This window comes from Callithrix jacchus, chromosome 6, assembly GCF_049354715.1.
Source record: "Callithrix jacchus isolate 240 chromosome 6, calJac240_pri, whole genome shotgun sequence".
Classification (NCBI taxonomy): Eukaryota; Metazoa; Chordata; class Mammalia; order Primates; family Cebidae; genus Callithrix; species Callithrix jacchus.
Window position 1 is genome coordinate 89861370 of NC_133507.1, and position 20504 is coordinate 89881873.

The 20504-nt window shown below is 34.8% G+C and overlaps 1 protein-coding gene across 4 annotated transcripts in view; it reads left to right on the forward strand.

Annotated features, from left to right (window-relative positions):
- The window catches only part of LRP1B (LDL receptor related protein 1B), a 1941900-nt gene that overhangs the window by 1625830 nt on the left and 295566 nt on the right, over nt 1-20504 (forward strand). For all 4 annotated transcript variants that reach the window (XR_013518953.1, XM_078327882.1, XM_078327883.1 and 1 more), the window contains exons 44-46: nt 15174-15366; nt 16065-16190; nt 20097-20225. Coding sequence is in view for 3 of the 4 variants with exons in the window: in XM_078327882.1 (XP_078184008.1) it covers nt 15174-15366; nt 16065-16190; nt 20097-20225 (448 nt within the window). In the remaining variant the exon portion in view is untranslated. The remainder of the gene's footprint in view (nt 1-15173; nt 15367-16064; nt 16191-20096; nt 20226-20504) is intronic.

Sequence of the window (20504 nt, forward strand, 5' to 3'; positions counted from 1 at the left end):
ATTATGTTCATGGGACGACAGATAATAAGCCGTAAATGTAGCAAGTACAAAGGAAAGCTGAATAAAGACACTGAGTGTGGTATACTAAAGAGAGGCAAACTGCAGTAGGGAACTCAAGATAAGCCTCCTTCATAGAAAAAGGGATATTTGAGGAAAATCCCAAAGAAGTGAGCTAGCTGGTGTGTGAATATTTTGGGGAGAAGACTCACAGGCATAGAGAATAGCCAATACAAAGACCTTAGATGTGCTTGAAGCATTTGTGACTAGCACAGAGGAAACAGAAGAGCATGGAAGAGCACCGTAGGTATTAGTTCCAGAGACGTAACAGTGGTCAGGCCATACAGGACTCTCTAGTGAGCATTTCAATAATTTTAGAGGCCCTTGAAAAAGGTTAAACATGCAGAGACTCAAATCTAGGTATAGGAGAGATGCCACTTTTACTCATTTCCTAAAAACTTTTATATTACTGTTAAATTTTTGTTTTAAATTTCTGCTTCATTAATAGCATTCTAATAAAGAAGATGAATTTTAAATTGAGACAAGTTTCTAATGTGTATATTTAATTTTAAGGATTATGTAAGCAGACTTAATGATGATCCAGAACTTTTTGCAACTCTAAAAATAAACAGCATTTTCTAAATGTCTTATTCAATAAACTGTAATAAATTGGATTGAAAAGAAAACTAGATGCATAGTTAAGAAAATGTCTATATGAAAATTCAGAAAGTCACATAGTCAGAACCTGTAGTAGTTTTTAATTTTTATTTTTAAAATATTTGCTTTTTAATCTGATATATAAAGAAGTATCTTGGCCGGGTGCGGTGGCTCAAGCCTGTAGTCCCAGCACTTTGGGAGGCCGAGGCGGGTGGATCACGAGGTCGGCAGATCGAGACCATCCTGGTCAACACGGTGAAACCCCGTCTCTACTAAAAACTACAAAAAATTAGCTGGGCACGGTGGCGTGTGCCTGTAATCCCAGCTACTCAGGAGGCTGAGGCAGGAGAATTGCCTGAACCCAGGGGGCAGAGGTTGCGGTGAGCCGAGATCGTGCCATTGTACTCCAGCCTGGGTAACAAGAGCGAAACTCCGTCTCAAAAAAAAAAAAAAAAAAAAAAAAAAAAAAAAAAAAAAAAAAAAGAAGTATCTTAGGATTACATCTCCATATATTTATGAAAATTCAAATACATAGCTTACTTTCTCACCATTACATATACATTTGATAAATATTTCCATGTTTATTCAAGTGATTCAAAGGTAACCTATGGACATGTATGTAATTTAATTTTATAGTTAAGTAAACGTTTTGGATATAACCTCCGGTCACACAGAGCTTTGTCACTTTCTCAAAGTGACACTGGAAAAAAATATGTTTTTTAATTTGCTTGTCTTGGCTGGCAATCATGACAATATTCAGAACAGTATGTTTCAAACAGGTGTAGGGGAGAAGGTAAGTCTTTGCTCTCCCATTGTTAAGTTCATAACTGAGACCCTAACAATAAAAGACACATTAACGAAAGAACAGCATAAAAGTTTATTTTATATAACTTTTAAGTGACATTGGAGCCTTCAGAAATAAACCTAAGAAACAGTGAAATCTGTGCGTTTTTGTGCTAAGTTTGGTGATGAAGTGGGTAGTTGTGAAGAAATATGACGGGAAGATAATGTGGGTTATGATCTAATAATAATAAACTAAACTGTTGGGGGGAGCTTAGTAAGGCCTGTTATCCAGATTCTTCTCCATGTCACTGTGTGACATTCCTTTTCTCTCTATATAGGGCACATTAGGGGGGTCTTTTCTCCAAGCATAGGACAAATTAGGTGTCCTTTCATCCAAGGGCAGATGAGAGTCATATGACCTACTTCAGAAAAAGGCCAGATAATTCATTTGTGGCTTGTTTCAGGGGAGAAGAGAAAGAGAAGGCCAGAGTTGCCTTCCTGCTTCTGCTGTTTTCTCAAATGACAAGATGCCATATTTTGGGGTAGCCTGTCCTGAAACCCATTGGAGACACACTCCCTCTCCTCATATACACAACAAGCAAACACAATTATTTGATTTCCAGAATTGAAGATCTTGTAGATGATCACTGTACCTTCACCTACTTGTAGCAGCTGCAGTTTTAATATCATAGGTGAACAGGAGCTTCAGGCCCGTCAATGTCCATGTCATATGAGTTGCTTAGAGAAAACTGCTTTTTTATTTTACTTCAAAGTTACTAAATAGGCATAGTAACCTTCGTTATTAGTAGAACTTTTCAGTTAACATGCCAGGAAAAAATAAAATGGAACTCAAATATTTTACCAAAACAGACATTAGTTTTACCTCTAGGCATAGATTTGATGATGTGATTAAGTCAGAAGTTTAAAAAGCATTAAATTTACAAATGAAAATCCATTCCCAAAGTTAATTTTTAAGTTGGTTCTTTAGTTTGCAAAACTTTAAAAAATAGAAATAAGATTCAAAAAGCATTTAAAATTTTAAATCTTATTTACCAGGTCCCAACCAACTTATTTAACTCCTACCACATTTATGAAAAATATTGATAATTGTAGCTAACAATTATTAAGTACTCACTGTGTTACATGCTAAATGTTTTGTGTATATTATTTAACGTTCTCCAGACTCTTATGACAAATACATTTGCTACTATATACTAGTAAAAGGTATTTCTAGATATGAATCCAAACCTTCTGACTCTAGCTAATAGTCCTAGGCTGTATTTTTTTCAAATGTATGGAATGTCAAAATAAATTGATCTTTCTTTGTTATTCATACATGCATACAAACACATTGAAAGATATATATTCATGCATACATATAAGTACAGGACAGTTTTTAACTTCTTGTAATGTAGCATCTAAAGTAATATTTGTCTTTTTCCTGAGCTTCTGTAAGTCTCAGTTTGAAAGATTAAGACTGGCATTTCAGAATGGTGTAGACATATGCGGTTTTGATTTAATATACCCTCCTTTGAGTAGCTCTTCACTTTTTCTACTAAAATATTAGAAAACCAAGAGAGTTGTATTTAGACAGTGAGATCCAGAGAGTAAAATCACTGAAACATTTATCAAAGGTATGAGTTTGATCCTGGGAAGATTATGTCTACAGTTCTTCAGTAAAACACAAATGTTGGTAATACCATTTCACAAAGAAACGATTTTATTTTGTGTACATATGCAAATAAAGTACAAAGTCTAGCTAGTAGTTCGTGTACACACACACACACACACACACACACTTTAAAAGAAGCAGCAGAAGAAATAAACTCATACAGCAGAAGAAAAGTTTTTTTTAATTACTCATTTATTCACTATTCTATTAGTAAATAATTATTGAAAGTTAAGTATATTTTAAGCACTTGGGTTATAAAAATAAATAGGTACAGTTTCTGGTTTCAATATTTCAGTCTTGCCAGAGAGATGGATAAAATAAAAGCTCTGATTAGTGTTTTAAAGAATGTGTATGAAAACTGTTCTGGATGTGGAGAGGAAAAAGAAGCCATTTTACCTTGGGTAGTTAAAAGAGGATTCCCAAAGAAAAAAACTATTGAATCGAATCTCAAACTGAATGTGTCTGAAAGGAATTTGAAGTAGAAGAAGCTCACTAAAAATATATAGATTCGTTTTTTAAATAAAATACTCTTGATACAAATCAGCTTATGAGTCGCAAACTGCTTAAGTGTAGTTAATTCAGAATTGTTGATGAGTTATAACTTTATAATTATAGTCATAAATAAAGGCAAGAAAATAAAAATATAAAACTTGCCCAGATTCCATTTAACACTGGCTATAACACTTTGGTGATCTCACAGTTTATATTTTTTCTCATGAGTCCTCTGGATGACTTCAGACAATATTTTACCTTTTCTCTTTCCTTAGAAAGGGAGTAGAACTATGCTATTGCTCTTTTACTATCTTATTTTACGGATTAGGAGACCGAGTCCCAAGAATCAGAAACAGTTATCCAAAGAAAAAAGAAACATAATGAGTCTCAGAATAGAGTTCTTTCCACTACTACTCTCTGGCACAGCTTCCAAATATTTTCTACATCCTCCTCTACCTGTCTCTTCCTCCAAGAGGCTTGTCCATATGGAAGCTGGCTTCCTTGCCCTCTGGCTTCGGGTTGTGTTGGATAAATAGAGAGATTAGAGTGTGGGTAAAATAAAAAGAATTCGTTCTTCAATATCCCTCTCTGAAGGATCTGCCTCTTTAAAGAAAACTGGTGGCTCTTCTCAATTGGACTGTCTTCTCCAGGGTTCTGAAAACCTCTCTAGCTCATTGTCCTTTCAGGCCGAAGGATGGTACAGCTCCAGGGTTCTCTGTCATCACTTAAGGCATCCCTATACTCTCCCAAAATCCTTGTTAAGAGTCTTTTGATTAAGCCCTCCTCAAATATTGTAATTTGAGCACACCAACTACTTCTTTCTTCAGCCTTAACTGATATAATCTCCCTGGAGACTTGAGGGTCTACTGAGAAGCTCAGAGTAATAGAAATTAGGCAATCATGTTTTCTATTTCAAGGTAGTTATCTAGAAGGTTGATTTTACTGTTAGAAAAGTTTCCCTTAAAAAGAGATTATTAGAAGAAATAGAAGATTCAATGTTAAGAGACTTTATTGTGTCTGTGTTTTATTTTTTAAGAGCACAGTAGACACAATAGAGGAATATTTTAGATCAATGCTTTTAATGTTCTTTATAAATTTGGGTAGACACTAATGTCATTTAGGAATCTTGTATTTGTTCTACAAGTCCGCTCAGGTACGTTAAATATAATAATCTATTTTATATTAAATATTTTACTTTAAATTTTCAGTTTTAAGTTACCAATTTACTACATTACCAATTTATCACATTTCTTTGCAATCTATAACATTCTATTCTACCCAGCCATGGCAGGGACCAAGTTTTCATTTATCATAATGATCATTTATAATCTTGTCAATGAGACAATCAGTTGGGGAGTTTGGGAAGCCTCCCAGTTCCTGGTTTTTAAATTGTTTGGTTTGACATTTAGCATCTGTGTGTTGTAAATATGTTATCTGGCTTATAAAATTGAATATTTTTATATTCAGGTTTATTTTTGACTGGTTTGAGTGCTTTCACCAACAAGGCACCAGTGAAGTTTCAACATGCAAAGGGCATGTGGATAGTAACTATTAATTCTTTATGCATAAATTTCAAGTCTATATGACAATGGACATAGATACGTCTATCTATGCGGACACACTTGAGATTAAGTGGCTGTGTCAAGAAATGCATTTTGTGAATCAACATGAGTTATTATTTTTAAAATGAACCATTTCTAGGCTCAAGCTAAAAGTGCCTCAAAACTATGCCCTAATGGTGCATTACCATACAGCATGGTAGAGGGCAATTTGTGATGATAAGTCTTCTGCACTATACACAAAGACTCAAGGTGATGTTTTCATGAACTTTTAATAGAAGTGTTTTAACATGAAAACTGAAGCGTAATTTAATGAATTTCACTTTCTCTACTATATAAAATTTAATGAGCAATGAGATGGCAGGAGTTAGCTCAATTCTTAGTGAAACATATTGTCCCCTACAAAACCACTTGCATAATTATAGACTAAATTTAATATTTTTTCTCCTTTCTCTGTATCAGCAGAAGTCAAAAACTAAACTACTAGTCTTAAAATTAATAAAAGGTTGTTTTAATGGCTTTTGATGACAACATGGAAAAAGTTTCATTTTTCATAAGATTATCCATAAGAACTGTTTTTATTTATGTCATACCAAAATTTTTATTCTTAGTGATTAAAAAATGTTCCGTGAGGGTCTATTTCATTTGTCTAAAATACGATAATGGGGAAATCAAAATGACTATCTTCCCTAACTTGAAGGAACATCAATTTAATTATTAAAATAGCCCATATACATCTGTTAATAAATTTAAAAAAAGCGTTTCTCTAGTCCCTATCATCAAGTCAAATTAATCCAAATATTGGTATGTGAGTCTTACATAGTCTTGGATTATTTAGTAAATCTGTGACCTTGAACTAACTTCTTCAAGCTTCAGTCATCACCAGTAAAACGTGGCTTAAAATAGTATCTACCACAGGGGTTATTGTAAAGATTAAATTATGTATTACACATGTAATACATGTACACCTGTGCATTAAAAGCATTCATGAAATGTTAACTCTTACTGGTAATTTAAAAAGATGAAAAGATAAATGAAAACTCATGAATTCTGGTAAAGCGTGATTTAGGGAGTCTTTCATTTGTAAATACTGTTCTGTTAATTGGATTCTCCTTCACTTTTCTCTCTAATTCAAAATATCAGAAGTATTATACTTTGGATGAATGCTGTGTGTCTTGCCTGGTATCCCTGAAACTCTTTTTGTTCTTATCTAAGCTAGTCTGTACAGCAGAGGCAGAATAATCTTTAGAACTACAAACCAATAATGACATTAACCTGTAAAAATGTTAACAGCTGACCATTGCTTTCAGAATCACAAGCACAGCCTGTAGAAAGGAACGTGTTAAATGTTAGCCCTTTGTGCTTTCTCATCAGGCCTATCTTCTTCTCAGTGTCTGAGGGACAGTCACACTTAACCCTTGTTCAGTTTCCTGGCATTCATGGTCCCTGTTGCTGTTGGATATTGCACCAAATATTCCCTCTGTCAAAGTCCTTTCTTTCTGGTCTCCCTCCTCTTTGCTTATTTGCCCTTCCATTTCAAAGGACATTCTTAGATGGCATACCAGAGCAATTATTATTTTTACACTCTCATAGCAAGCAATCTGTCCTTCATACTGATTTTAAAAATATATATTTACTAAAATTTAAAGCAGCTATAAATCTCAAAGTATGGCTGTTATTAGAGGAAGAAATGTTTGCCTTAGCTTGGGCTGCTATAATAAAATGCCATAGTCTGGGTGGCTTAAACAACAGAGATTTATTTCTCACAATTTCGGGGGCTGGGAAGTGTGAAGTCAAGCTGTCAGCATGATGAGGGGCTAGTGATGGCTTGCACCTTCCTGGCTTTCAGATAGCTGCTTTCTTGCTGTGGCCTCACATGACAGAGAGAAAGGGCTTTCATCTCTCTTTCTCTACTTATAAAGACATTAATTACGTCATTAGTGTCCCACCCACATGACTTTGTCTAAGCCTAATTACCTCCAAAGGCCCAGCCTCCAATTATCATCATATTGGGGCTTTGACACCAGACTTTGTGGGAAGGGGACACAAATACTCAGTCCATAATATTATTACAGGTTACTTTTTATATTCATGAAATGTTGATTAGGAAATGACATGCTATCTCTAAATAAATCCAAAAGAGAAATATTAAATTTAATCTGTATACTTACTAGGTATTAGCTGTCTTTTCAGATTTCCAATAGGATACATTTTAGCATTAGTTTTCCAAGTCTGTAGTGTGTGTTTGTTTGCATGTGTGTGTTTACAGGACTGGTGGTTATGTGTAAGCCCACACTGTTATACAGCAGTGTGTCCTGCACTTACATTGATAAAATTTTTCTCAGCCCAAGAGAACTTAAGAAAGAACTCTCTTTTCGTGTTATAAAATGGGATGTTCTATATATTACAGATCAAGGTAGACATTTTTCTTTCCTCTTTAAAAAGGTTGAAGTTTGGGGATATTTGCTTTCTTAAGTTAAAATTTTATTCTACTCACTACTCAGGGAACTTTGTAGTGCTCTGTGCCTGTCACTTTCAGTATTGAGCTCTTTCCCTAGGAGGAAAAGACAAGAAAGTTAGACAAACCATCTATCTAGGACTGCGTAATGAAGTGAAGTCCTTAGGGAAGACAACAGTTGAAGAAAGCCCCCAATTCAATGCCAATATATTCTTATGGGGTTGCGATTTTCAATCCAGAGTTTTAAAAGTCATGAGTGCAGCAGGCCAGAGGGTAGCCATTTGAGCAGGTGCAGTGCAAGGTCCTCAAAACTCACAACACTACAGCCGAGGCTAGGCCCTGCTGTACGCCTGGATTGCAGAGCTAACACAAGGCAGCTGCCAGATCCCCATGGTCTCTGTATGAATTTGGGAAACTAATGGGGACTATAAAGGACATTGAAACTATACCTTTTGAGAGTACGTAGGAAAGGTAAACCTAGTATGTTGACAGCTATTTCATTTACTGGGCAGCACCAAATGCAAAGTAGGGAAAACAAAGAATAAACAGTGACAGTAAAAATAGTATTTTACTTTGCTCCCGTCCTTCTATGTGCTGCTATTCAACTCTTTCTATTACTGCTTCTCTTTTCTCGTTTCTACAACAGTGATACAATGAGAAAGTTGTAATGAGTTGGACAGATAGGCTGTAGTGGGCTTACACCATTTTGGCTGGTAGCAGAATTCCCATCAACTGACTTTTCATTGAATACAAAAGCATACATCTGAAACCAATTTGTAAGGTAAAAAAGGAAATAAATATAAATTTCTAATCCAAAATGGTGTATAATTATATATCTGTGTGGTAAGATTATTCTTTTGTTTACTTTTCACTTTTCTCTATTTTAAAATTCTGAACTACCCAAAGTGGTCCTGGAATCCACAGCACTGGCACCTGGAAGCCTGTGAGAAATGCTAAATCTCAGAGTCAGTACCTGACCTAGTGAACCCAAGTCTGAATCTTAACAGCATCTCAAAGTGATTTATATGAACATTAAAGTTTGATAAATATTGCTTTATAAAACAGAAATTACTTATATATTCAGAAAAAATGGAAGTAATTGCTTGTATAAGAGGGTAATTAGCAGTCAATTTAGAATGAATGTGGCAGGGTTTTGGGAAATCAAAAAGATAATATTGTTAATTACCTCACAATAATTTACAGGGTTTTATTGTTTTTGTTTTTTATTTTGAGACAGAGTCTTGCTCTGTCACCCAGGCTGGAGTGCAGAGGCATGATCTCGGCTCACTGCACCCTCCACCTCCCAGGTTCAGGTGATTCTCCTGTCTTAGCCTCCCAAATAGTTGGCACTACAGCCACGCACCACCACGCCTGGCTAATTTTTTGTATTATTAGTAGAGACAAGGATTCACCGTGTTCGCCAAGCTGGTCACAACCTTCTGACCTCGGGTTATCTGCCTGCTTTGGCCTCCCAAAATGCTGGGATTGCAAGCATGAGCCATGTGCCTGGCAATTTACAGTTTGATATAGGGCGAGGGAGAGAGATATGGCATCCTTTTAATTACCATATTCCTTAAATTATCTATTTTCTCCAAACTATGTCAATTTCAGTAGTTGCTAAATGTTTAATGTTAGAGTATATTAATTTCTAAGAAGGCAATGTGTGGCAAAAGGAGGGGGTCGGGATTTAAAGACCATATAGGAAGATGGCTAACAATGTGAACACTGGGTGCAACTTTGTCACTTTGACCAGGTTACCTAATTTCTATGCTCCTAAACTTCCTCATACATGTAAAGAAGATTATGTCTTCCTCATGGTTTGTTAGTAAAACACTTTTATTAGTAACTGGCATGTAAGCTTGGTACATTTGCTGTTATAATTTGAGGTTAAACCTTATATCAAATTCCAGATCCTACATTAATGAGGTGTATCACTTTTGGCAAGTTGCAAAATCTCTCCAAGCTTATTTCTTCATATCTGAATAAAATTTGCAATAACCTTTACCTCACTAAATGATCTTAAGAATTAAATGAAGTAACTACTTACTAAATACCTTGTATAATTACTACTCTTATTGGCTAGAATCATTATATGCATTAATTTGTGTGTGTGTGTGTTTTTGCTAAGTATTTATTTCTTGCTTATCATTTTTTTGCAGTAATCATTCCTGTAAAAGTTTCTTTCTTTCTCTTTCTCTCCTTCTTTCCTTCTTCCTCCCTCCCTCCTTCCTTCCTTTCTTTCTTTCTTTCTTTCTTTCTTTCTTTCTTTCTTTCTTTCTTTCTTTCTTCTTTCTCTTTTCTTCTTTCTTTCTCTCTCTCTTTCTTTCTTTCTTTCTTCCTCTCTTTTCTTCTTTCTCTCTTTCTCTTTCTTTCTTCCTCTCTTTCTTTCTTTCTTTTCTTCTTTCTTTCTTTCTCTCTCTCTTTCTCTCTCTCTCTCTTCCTTCCTTCCTTCCTTCCTTCCTTCCTTCCTTCCTTCCTTCCTTCCTTCTTTCTCTCTTTCTCTCTTTCTCTCTTTCTCTCTTTCTCTCTTTCTCTCTTTCTCTCTTTCTTTCTTTCTCTCTTTCTTTCTTTCTTTCTTTCTTTCTTTCTTTCTTTCTTTCTTTCTTTCCTTCTTTCCTGATTACAGGAAAATGTAACCTGGTGAATTCTGGTTGAAACATTAATACTGAGGCCAAATAATCAAATTGATATCTTTATTTCAACAAAATATTTATATTTAGGTTATTTAATTTGATTTTTAAATATAAAAAAATTAGAATAACTCTCCATGCAAAAATCACAAAAGTCTATAGTTCTAAAGTGGATACTGATTACCACAGTCTCTTGGCTTGGGATCTGGTAACACAGGAGGCCTATTTCTTCATTCTAAGTATGCCACAGTGCCTCCACCCATGTAATTTCTCCATAATAGGAAGGAATTACTTCCTATATTACATAATAGGAAGGCACAGATTTGTTCCAATTGAAACTAAACAAAATAAAACAAACTTTATCAATGCCTTTAAAACTGTTCCTGGAAGTTTTTGTTACCTTGGAGGCAAATATTGCAGATTTCTTTGGCTTCTATAAAGCTTATAGATCTCCTCTTCCTCCACTCCTCTACCTCCTCCTCCTCCTCCTTCTCCTCCTCTTCCTCCTCCTCTTCCTCCTTCTCCTTCTTCCTTATCCTTTTCCTTCTCATTATTCTTCTCCTTCTTCTTTCCTCTCCTTCTTCCTCCTTCTCTTCCTTCCTTTTCTTTCCTTCTTTCTCTTCTTCCTTCTCTACTTCTGAAATTACATCATGAATTTCTATTATAGGAGTGAATTTATATTAGGTTTTCTCTTTTAGGCATTTGAACTCTTCATTCAACTAACAGGGGTGTGCTTAGATTTACACTATAGCCCTATTCATTCACTAATTTCCTAAAAAGTTGATAGGAACTATTTAGCTAGGGCATCTACAGTTTAGGTTTAGAATAAAAAATTAAATAAAATGAATTGACAGTAAATACAGCTTATTTTCTGATATAGCTTATTCTTCCAAACCTAGTTCCAGTCACATGTACTTAGTATTACTTCTGAAACTACTGTAGAAAAATTCTGGCCTTAAAAAAATAATTTTAGGTATAATTGACATAGGAAACTGCACATATTTATATTAAGTTTTTATACACAATCCCCTCTGCCCCTTGGATCTGTCTTCACAATGAGGATAATGAGCATATGCTTAGCTTCTCCAAGTTTCTTCATTTCCAATTTTTTTTTTTTTTTTTTTTTTTTTTTAGACAGGTTCTTGTTCTGTTGCCCAGGCTGGAATGCAGTGGAGGCAGCCAAGGCTTACTGCAGCCTCAACCTCCCTGGCTCAAGCAATCTTCTCACCTCAGCCTCCCGAGAGGTGGGGACTACGAGGTCATACTACCAGACCTGCCTAATTTAGTTTTGACTTTTTACGTTTTCTAGAGACATGATTTCACTATGTTGCCAGGGTAACCACAAACTTCTGGGTTGAAGTGATCCTCCTGCCTCAGTCTCCCAAGTGTTAGGATTACAGGCGTGAGCCACTGTGCCCAGCCCTTTATTTCCCTTTTTCATTTCTCTTTCTACCCTGCCCCATCTCTACTCTATTTTTTTTTTTAACTTTTATGTTCAGGGGTATATGTGCAGGTGTTTTCTATAGGTAAACTCATGTCCCGGGGGTTTGTTGTACAGATTACTTCATCACTCATGTTCTAAGCCTGGTACCCAATAGTTGGTTTTTCTGTTCCTCTCTCTCCCCTGACCCTCCACACAGTGCTGTTGTTTCTTTCTGTGTGTCCATATGTTCTCATCATTTGCTCCCACCTATAAGTGAGAATGTGTGGTACTTGATTGTCTGTGTCTGCATTACTGTGCTAAGGATAATGTCCTCCAGCTACATCAGGTTCCTGCAAAGGACATGATCTCATTCTTTTTTATGCTGTTCCCACTCTATCCACAGTAAGTACTATATCTTTTTTTGTCACTATATTACTCCACATTTTTCAGAAGTTTAAGTGAATGGTACCATATAGTTTATATTTTTTAATATGGCTTCTTTTTTTCAACAAAATTATTTTGAAAATTGTTCACATTCTTATATGCATCAATAGTACATCTCATTTATCTTGTTTGTTCAGTAGTATCCCATTGTACACATTAAATAAAAGTTATTCACTCTTGACAAAATGGCAAGGGGATTTCATTCAAGATCATTTATACAGGTATAGGGGCTACTGCAATGGGGTTTTGCAGTAGTGGAGGGATATTGAGGTATTGGGCTAAATTACAAATATGAAAAGGAAAAGAGGAGGTTTATAGCCTAGGAGCAAAGTAAGGAATCAGTGGATGGAAAATTACTAAGAAAAAAGCCTCATGGAAAATTGAGGATTCTAGCTAAAAGGATCAAACAGGATTCTTATCAGAGGCAAGCCAGGGTAATCAGACATCACCTAGGGGATGTTGGGGAATGAGGAATTTGGACAGATATGGAGGGTAATCAGATATCAAGGGGGAAATTCTACCTAAGTTGACTTAAAAAATATTTTGCTAGAATTGGGTTCTTGGCAATACCCAAGGACAGAGCCTAGCTAAAAAGGAGCTCATGGGAACCTGACTAGAGTCTGGTCAAAGGAGACAATCTTTTTCACATAGACTATAAGCAATTTGTTTATACATTTACCTGTGCATGGACACTTGAGTGGCCTGCCTGCCTGCCTACCTTCCTTCTTTCCTTCCTTCCTTCCGTTCCTCCCTCCCTCCCTCCCTCCTTCTTTCTTACTTTTTTTTTTTTTTTTTTTTTTTTGAGACGGAGTTTCGCTCTTGTTACCCAGGCTAGAGCACAATGGCAGTCACTGAAACCTCTGCCTCCTGGGTTGCTGCCTCCTGGGTTCAAGCAATTCTCCTGGCTCAGCCGCCTGTGTAGCTGGGATTACAGGCACTTGCCACCACATGTAGCTATTTTTTTGTATTTTTAGTAGAGATGGGGTTTCATCATGTTGGCCAGGCTGGTGTCAAACTCCTGACCTCAGGTGATCCACCCACCTCGGACTACCAAAGTGCTGGGATTACAGGTGTGAGTCACTGTTCCTGGCGCTAGCTGTATTTTTAACCTTTTAAGAAAACGTGATTTTTCCCCAAAATTAGTTAAATGGTTTTAAATTCTTACAAGTTCTTTTACATTCTTTCCAACACTTAGTATGACCAGTCTTTTAGTGTTAGCCATTTTACTAAATTCATTTATTCATTCTATCAGTTTTTTTTTGTAGATTCTGTTAAATGTTTTATGTAGAGGATTTAGTCACCTGCCAATAAATACAGTTTGGCTTCTCTTTTCTCATGTAGATTCTTTTTGTTTTATTTTTTTGCCTTAATATACTAGTTAGAAACTCCAGAATCATGTTAAAAAGAAGCAGTGAGAGTGATTACTCCTGTTTTGTTTCTTATTTTATTTCTGTTCATATTTTCTTTTGTGATTTTTTTTTTTGGTCAGGAATAACACTACATCTTATCAAATAATTTTTCTGCATGTGATGAGACATGAATATGAGTTTTCTTCTTTAGTCAGCCTTTATGCTGAATTATACTGATTGATTTTTTAATATTGAATCAGGTCATATTTGGGACAAACCTAATTTTATCATGATATATTAAACATTTTATTAATATCAAGAACCTAGTTTTTGGTTTTACTGATTTTGCTCTATTGTTTTTCTTTTTTCTATTTTTTTAAATTTCCCTTCTTTAGTTTTTTCTTTTTGTTACTTTAGCTTTTCTTCTAGTTTCTTAAGGTTAAAGCAGAAGTCATTGATTTGAGGATTTTCTTCCTTTTTATGTTTTCCTTGCATAGTAGTTTGCTGGTATACATTTTTATATTCTTAAAAAAATTATTGACAGTTAAGCTAGTTGGAAAGAGTTTGCTCTTTTCTGGTTTGGCTTTTACGATTTGTTAGAGAAAATGAGAACAAGGTTTATTTAGTCTAGGGTAATAATTCTCCACTGCTAAGGCAGACCCTACGGAGTACTCTACTTAGAGTCTCATGAATTAGAAAGTTTTTACATCTGGTTGGTGTTAACAGACATGATTTCTGGACCCATGTGAACTTGGGGACTCCTCTCTAATCCTTTCCCGTGGTGCTTTCACCAGCCAGGAGAAGATGGCTGGTACACATGTGCATGCACTTGCCAGTACTTGACTCAATGCTCCAGGAGGACTCTTTTCAGATACCCACAGTTCTCTCTGCTGAACCCTGTTCTCTTGACCCTCTTGCCCCATGAGGTATAGCAAACCATAACTTTCCAATGACTTTCACTTCCCATAACTTTTATTCATGGAATTCTCTGGGCTCCGTTTCTGTTCCGTGTGTGCTGCCACCTGCAATCTCTGGAAAATGGAGAATGCCATAGGATATACCCAGTATTTCCTATTACTCAGGAATCACTACCTTCCATTTCCTGATGTGCAATGTGTTGAAAAGCCTTGTTTTCTATATTTCGCTGTTGTGTAGTTGTTTTAGATCAAAAGATAAATCTAGTCCCTTTTATCTGAGTGAAAGTAGGATCTTTACTTCTAAACGTTTATTCTCAGACATGTACAACTAGTTTATTCACTCATGCTGTGAACTTCCTAAAGAAAGAACCTAGATCTTATGTTTCTTTATATTCCATATGTAGTTCTGAGAACTTAATGACTATCTGCTATGTGTCTGGTGATTTTTTACTAAATATTAATAAATGTTGATAATCTTCATCTAATATTTTTGGCCTATTCATTTTTGTTTATAATACCAAGTAATATACTTGTTATACAAATTGGATTATTAATAAAAGTATACTTGAAATATTATGTAAACACATTGCAAGCACTAATGACTACCACATTTTAAATAAAATATAAAGCATGTTGTCATAATTCATTTAGTAAAATGTTATTTTTATTTGATGATTTCTATTAATTAAATCCAGCTCATCTTAATCTTTCATTTTCTGAAGCAAAAATGGGTGTGAATGTGTAAATATCTACATATTCATCATAAAAATATGATATTTTATTTTATTTCAGGTGATAGTCAAATCTGGGCCTGGGACTTTCCTCAGTTTGGCTGTTTATGACAATTATATATTCTGGTCAGACTGGGGAAGAAGAGCTATCCTGCGATCCAACAAGTACACAGGAGGAGATACAAAAATCCTTCGTTCCGATATTCCACATCAGCCAATGGGAATCATAGCTGTTGCCAATGACACCAATAGCTGTAAGTTATAATAGAAGGCAAATGTGTATTCTAATTGGATAGCCTCTGATCTCTAAAATTGTATCTGTTTTCTAGTAACAGTTGGATTTTGCTTTTTCTTTAAAAAATGTTTTCTTATTTTTTGTTACTAGGACTGTGGATTTTGTTTTCTTATAGTTCTTAGGAATAGTGTTCAAGATTTTGCTGTTCAATATCTTGAAATTATCTGAAATATTCAAGTCAATTCTATATTGCCTAATTTTCCACCATATTTGGTGGAAACTAAAAACAAACACTTCATTTTTAGTTATTTGTTCTAACAATCTTATTTCACTCTCACTTTTGTATCTTTGAACTTTCAAATCAAGTTGTTTCCATGAAAATTATACTTCATAGATAAACTTTGCATCTGGGCTTAACAGTTCTTTAATCAATGCAGTGCTTACAAAATTGCAGTTTGCAGTATCAATGTGGTTTCTAGTAGAACTAGTTCATGTGATGCCATGGTATCAAATGTGTTAGGAATATTTTATTAGTATAACATATTTTCCAATGAACTTAGCCTAAGGAATGCTCAGATTTTCAAAAGTCCTGAATGTTCCTTTTTAATGATATATTATTGAGAGATTGAGGCAGTCTAATAGCTTACTATTAATATATATGTAACGTAGATTAGGAATTCAATATAAAATGTTACCAATGAAGCCTTTTTATTGCAGGTGAACTTTCTCCATGTGCATTATTAAATGGAGGTTGCCATGACCTGTGCCTTTTAACTCCCAATGGGAGAGTGAATTGTTCCTGCAGAGGGGACCGAATATTGTTAGAGGACAACAGATGTGTGAGTAAGTAAAAAGAATTGAAAAATAACATGACATATCTGTTCCAAATTCCACACACATAACTGAAATTGTATTGGTATATTTATGAAGTTGTACTGTCTTCCAATATTAGAAGCTCAGTCAGGTTGTCTCTGAGCTCTAAAGAAAACTGAGTTTACTGTTCTGCTTAGTTATAGCATCATATGCTAGATAATGATAACCAAAATGGTAACAAATGTTTAACCCTTCTGGGGTAAATTTTCTAGTTGCACACTAGAAAGTGTTGGGACTAGCTAGAGAAGTGTCTGCACACAATGATCATCTGAAAACTTCCAGTTGTGACTTTCTGAATTCAATCAATAGCAAAAGTAATTGAAGTTGGAATAAACTAGTATAAAGGCAGTATATCAGTAGCCTTGCAGTAAAACCACTCACAGTCCATCACAGTATGTAAATGAGAGAGAATGGTTCATGCAGCTTATTTGTAATCATTTCCAAACTGTTAATTAAGAATGTAACATTGCAGCCTTGCATGATGTTTATACCTCCCAAAGGCATTATAACCTTTAATTAGTACCATTACAATATACACTTATTAACAGCTAAGTTTCCAAAACTCTTTTCAAAATAAGTCAGGGTTCAAGTGTTTCAATATTGCCATGGAAAATTAGCAGGCAAAATTTTAAAAGGTTAGTTTCCTTTTAACATTAAGACAATTTGTGTATAAGGTAGGAGAGAAGTATTTTGTTAGAAATTGGTTAACTCACTCTCAGGAGTGTCAAATTTGACATATTTTTTATCTCCTCATCTATAATATATCCTCATCTCATATCTTTTCATTAAAAAATTACAGAGTTGGATATGTCTACATTATAAAAGTCAGTATTTTTCATTTTCATCTTTAGTCTTTTTTTAAATTCTCTTTCCACTGGAAGAATGTTCTTTCTTACATTCTCTTTAATGCAAGTGCTGGGGCATAATTTTATTTGTCCTGAAAACTATTACACCATATGCAAAGTAAAAGAGACATATTTTCTCACTGTGCAAATTGATACGACAACCCAAAAGGGCACCTCTTAGCAAAAAAAAAAAAAAAAAAAAAAAAAAGTAGAAGTTGTTGTACTTAAGACCGTGCCAAAGCAAATGAGAGAATGATGCGATTGGTCAGAATTTTAAATGCAGATGGCCAATTTCCATATTTAGGGCCACAAATTCCCATATTGCTTTGTCACTTAACACTTCTATGAATTGCTTAGGCAATTGCCTAAACATTTTCAGTTTGCCTTTGTGGTTTCAGCTGTAATGGTCTGGATCTGATGCCATCTGTAAGCCTGGAGTGTTAGCCATGCATTAGAATCACTCATGTTTCTTTCACAGGTCACTGCAGGCTAGTAGTGAAGCCATGCCTTTAGTCCAAACAGCAAAGCTTATTTCTGTATGGTAGAGGTCTGTCCTTGCTGCATAATAAATTCAATACAACTGTCCCTACTAAGCTTCTCTCTATTGATGAGAGGAAATGAATCAGGAAGAAAGCTGTCATTTTAAACAAGCACGATTGTATTCATATAGAACTGTAGAGTGATATTGGATTCCTCAGAGCTGACAATCTGTTACAGAGGCAGACAACATCCATTGTGCATTCATATTGAAACTCTGTAGTTCAGCAGGTACATTAGAAAGTAACTCTTGGCTTCTCCTTGTCAAATTCATCTTTAGGACATGAGAATGTTTCTGGCATTTCTGTGTCCTCATCTGAGTGATTTTACCAAGAGCAGTTTATGAATGTTAATGGCAGCGTTAAAGGGGTGAAGGGCCATGTACTAACCCCTACCTGAGGGCAAAGGAAGGAAAACCATTTGTTGTCATAACTGTTGACAAGAAGATTAGGCTATTCTCTTGCATACAACATTGCTAATCTTATTGCAATCTATAACAGAAATAGATATAGTAAATATAATTAGATGAAGTAATTGCTGTGCAGGAGAATAAGGGCAGCTGTCCCACGATGTTTCCAGAAAGAAGCAGAAAACAATATTATTTTATCAAATGAGAATACCTGAGGAAGAATTATATTCATACACCATTTGTTTTTGCATAATGCCAAAAATGTTTTTATCTTTGAATAGTTTTTGTCTATTTCCCCAAAGGCATTAAGATTATAAAAGATTAAATATGGCCTTTTCCATCATAACAAGTACTTTTTCATTGGAAAAGAGACAATAAATAAGATATACTTAAAATAGGCAAAATAAGTCAGGAATGTCAATAGACTTCCAGTAAGTGGCTGAATTTTTTTCTGTACAAAGATGATTGTACTTAGCAATATTAGTATCCTTTTAATTTTTAAAAAATTAATAATATTTTTAATTTTAAATTCTTTGCTACCTTGTCTAAAATGACATTCTGCTTTAGCTAATGGCTGATCAATGAAGCTTAGACTGCACCAAGATAAAAAAAAATCTTTGGAAAATGTTGTTATTGAAGGAGTTAAATATGAAGTCAAATATGACTCAGGAACAGAAAACCAAATACCACATGTGCTAATTTATAACTGGGAGCTAAACATTCAGTACTAATGAACAGAAAGATGGCAACAATGGACATTTGAGTCTATTAGAGTGGGGAAAGAAGGAGGTAGGGGTTAAAAAACTAACTATTGGTACTATGCTCAGTACCTGGGTAACAGGATCAATCATATCTGAAAACTCAGTATCATGCAGTAAACCCATGCCACAAACCTGCACATGCACCCCATGAATCTAAAATAAAAGTTGACCCAATAAAAAAAAAGAAGCTTTAGATAAATAGATCCTCTGCTAAATTAATTAAATTCTAGGAATAATAAAGAAATAAAACCTTAGAAACTTCAAATCGTATTAGTGGCTGTTTAATTGAATATTCCTGAAATAAAGCTCGCAAATTGGTACTAAATTATAAAATTAAGCCATATTCTTTCATTAGCAGAGATGAATGAATTCTACTTATCTCCAACATAATTAATACAACTGGATTTAAATGTACAATTGTTCAGCAAGCAATGGGGTGAGTACATACTGGCAAGCAGACAGCACACCCCCAAAATTAGTGAAGAATAAAAATAAGTCCATTGTCCTCAATAGAGACCCTTCAAATTACAGATCACATACTGCCATTATGAGGATAAAACTGACCTGTGGAAAAGACCTTTCAGCACTTTGAGACTCTTCTCTTACAAATTAGGACAAATCACCTAAAACTCAAACTTCTAATTTCTAATAAAAATCCTGATATTAGAAATGAGACTGTCTGACTGTGGTCAGTTGGAGTCCATAGCGTCAGGTGCACATGTTTTCCACTTGACCATTGTCCTCCAGCACTTCATCCTACCAGTTCTGTGCATTTCATGGAGTAGGTGCTGGTCATATATGGTAGCAAGAAAGGGCCTGCTCCTTGGGACCTCCCTCACGTGGATTGGACAAGTGGCTGATGAGAATGATTTTAATAATTCTAATGTTTTCAAACAATATAACTTGCTACTGAGATTTCATCAGAAGATAGTTGGAGAGGAAGACCAGAAGGTTATGAAAAAGTAGGGACTATTCATTTGACTGAGATGATTCATATAACACATTCAGAAATGAGTACTCTATAAACTGAAAAATATTGTCACATTCAAAAATAAGTATTAGTATATTTAAAATATGTAATAGATTAGAATAAGGAAATACAAAAATATTTTCAGTATGTACAGAGCTTATTTAACTGTGTCCCTTAAAAATTATTTTTAAGATCTTAATTCTTTGTAAAGAAATGTTATAAACCATTGCTCTTTAATTTTACATTTTGATAAATTTTAGTTTATCTTTATAATTAAAATTAAGAAAAATAATTGTAATGGTTTCAAAAAATATTTGCCATTGCACAAAAGCATTAACTTTTCTTTTTTTTCAGCTAAAAATTCCTCCTGCAACATTTATTCAGAATTTGAATGTGGAAATGGTGAGTGCGTTGACTACCAGCTCACCTGTGATGGCATTCCCCATTGTAAGGATAAATCAGATGAAAAACTGCTCTACTGTGGTAAGTGTCCAATATGGGGTTTGCTCACTTCAGATAAAGTTTTCTGATTCTTTTTACAGTTTTTGGTTTGCTTGTTGCTTGTCTCTGTTTGGTTTATGTAGATAATTTCTTTAATGTCTCTCATTAACCTGTTGATCTAAGGCAATTTACATCGCTTTGCTTGTATTAAAATGAAGTACTTTATTTTCTATCTGGTAGCCACAATATTCACTAAATAATTTCCTCATGGTCCTCATGATTTTGTACCCACAAAATAGATTTTTTTTTTAAACAGATGTG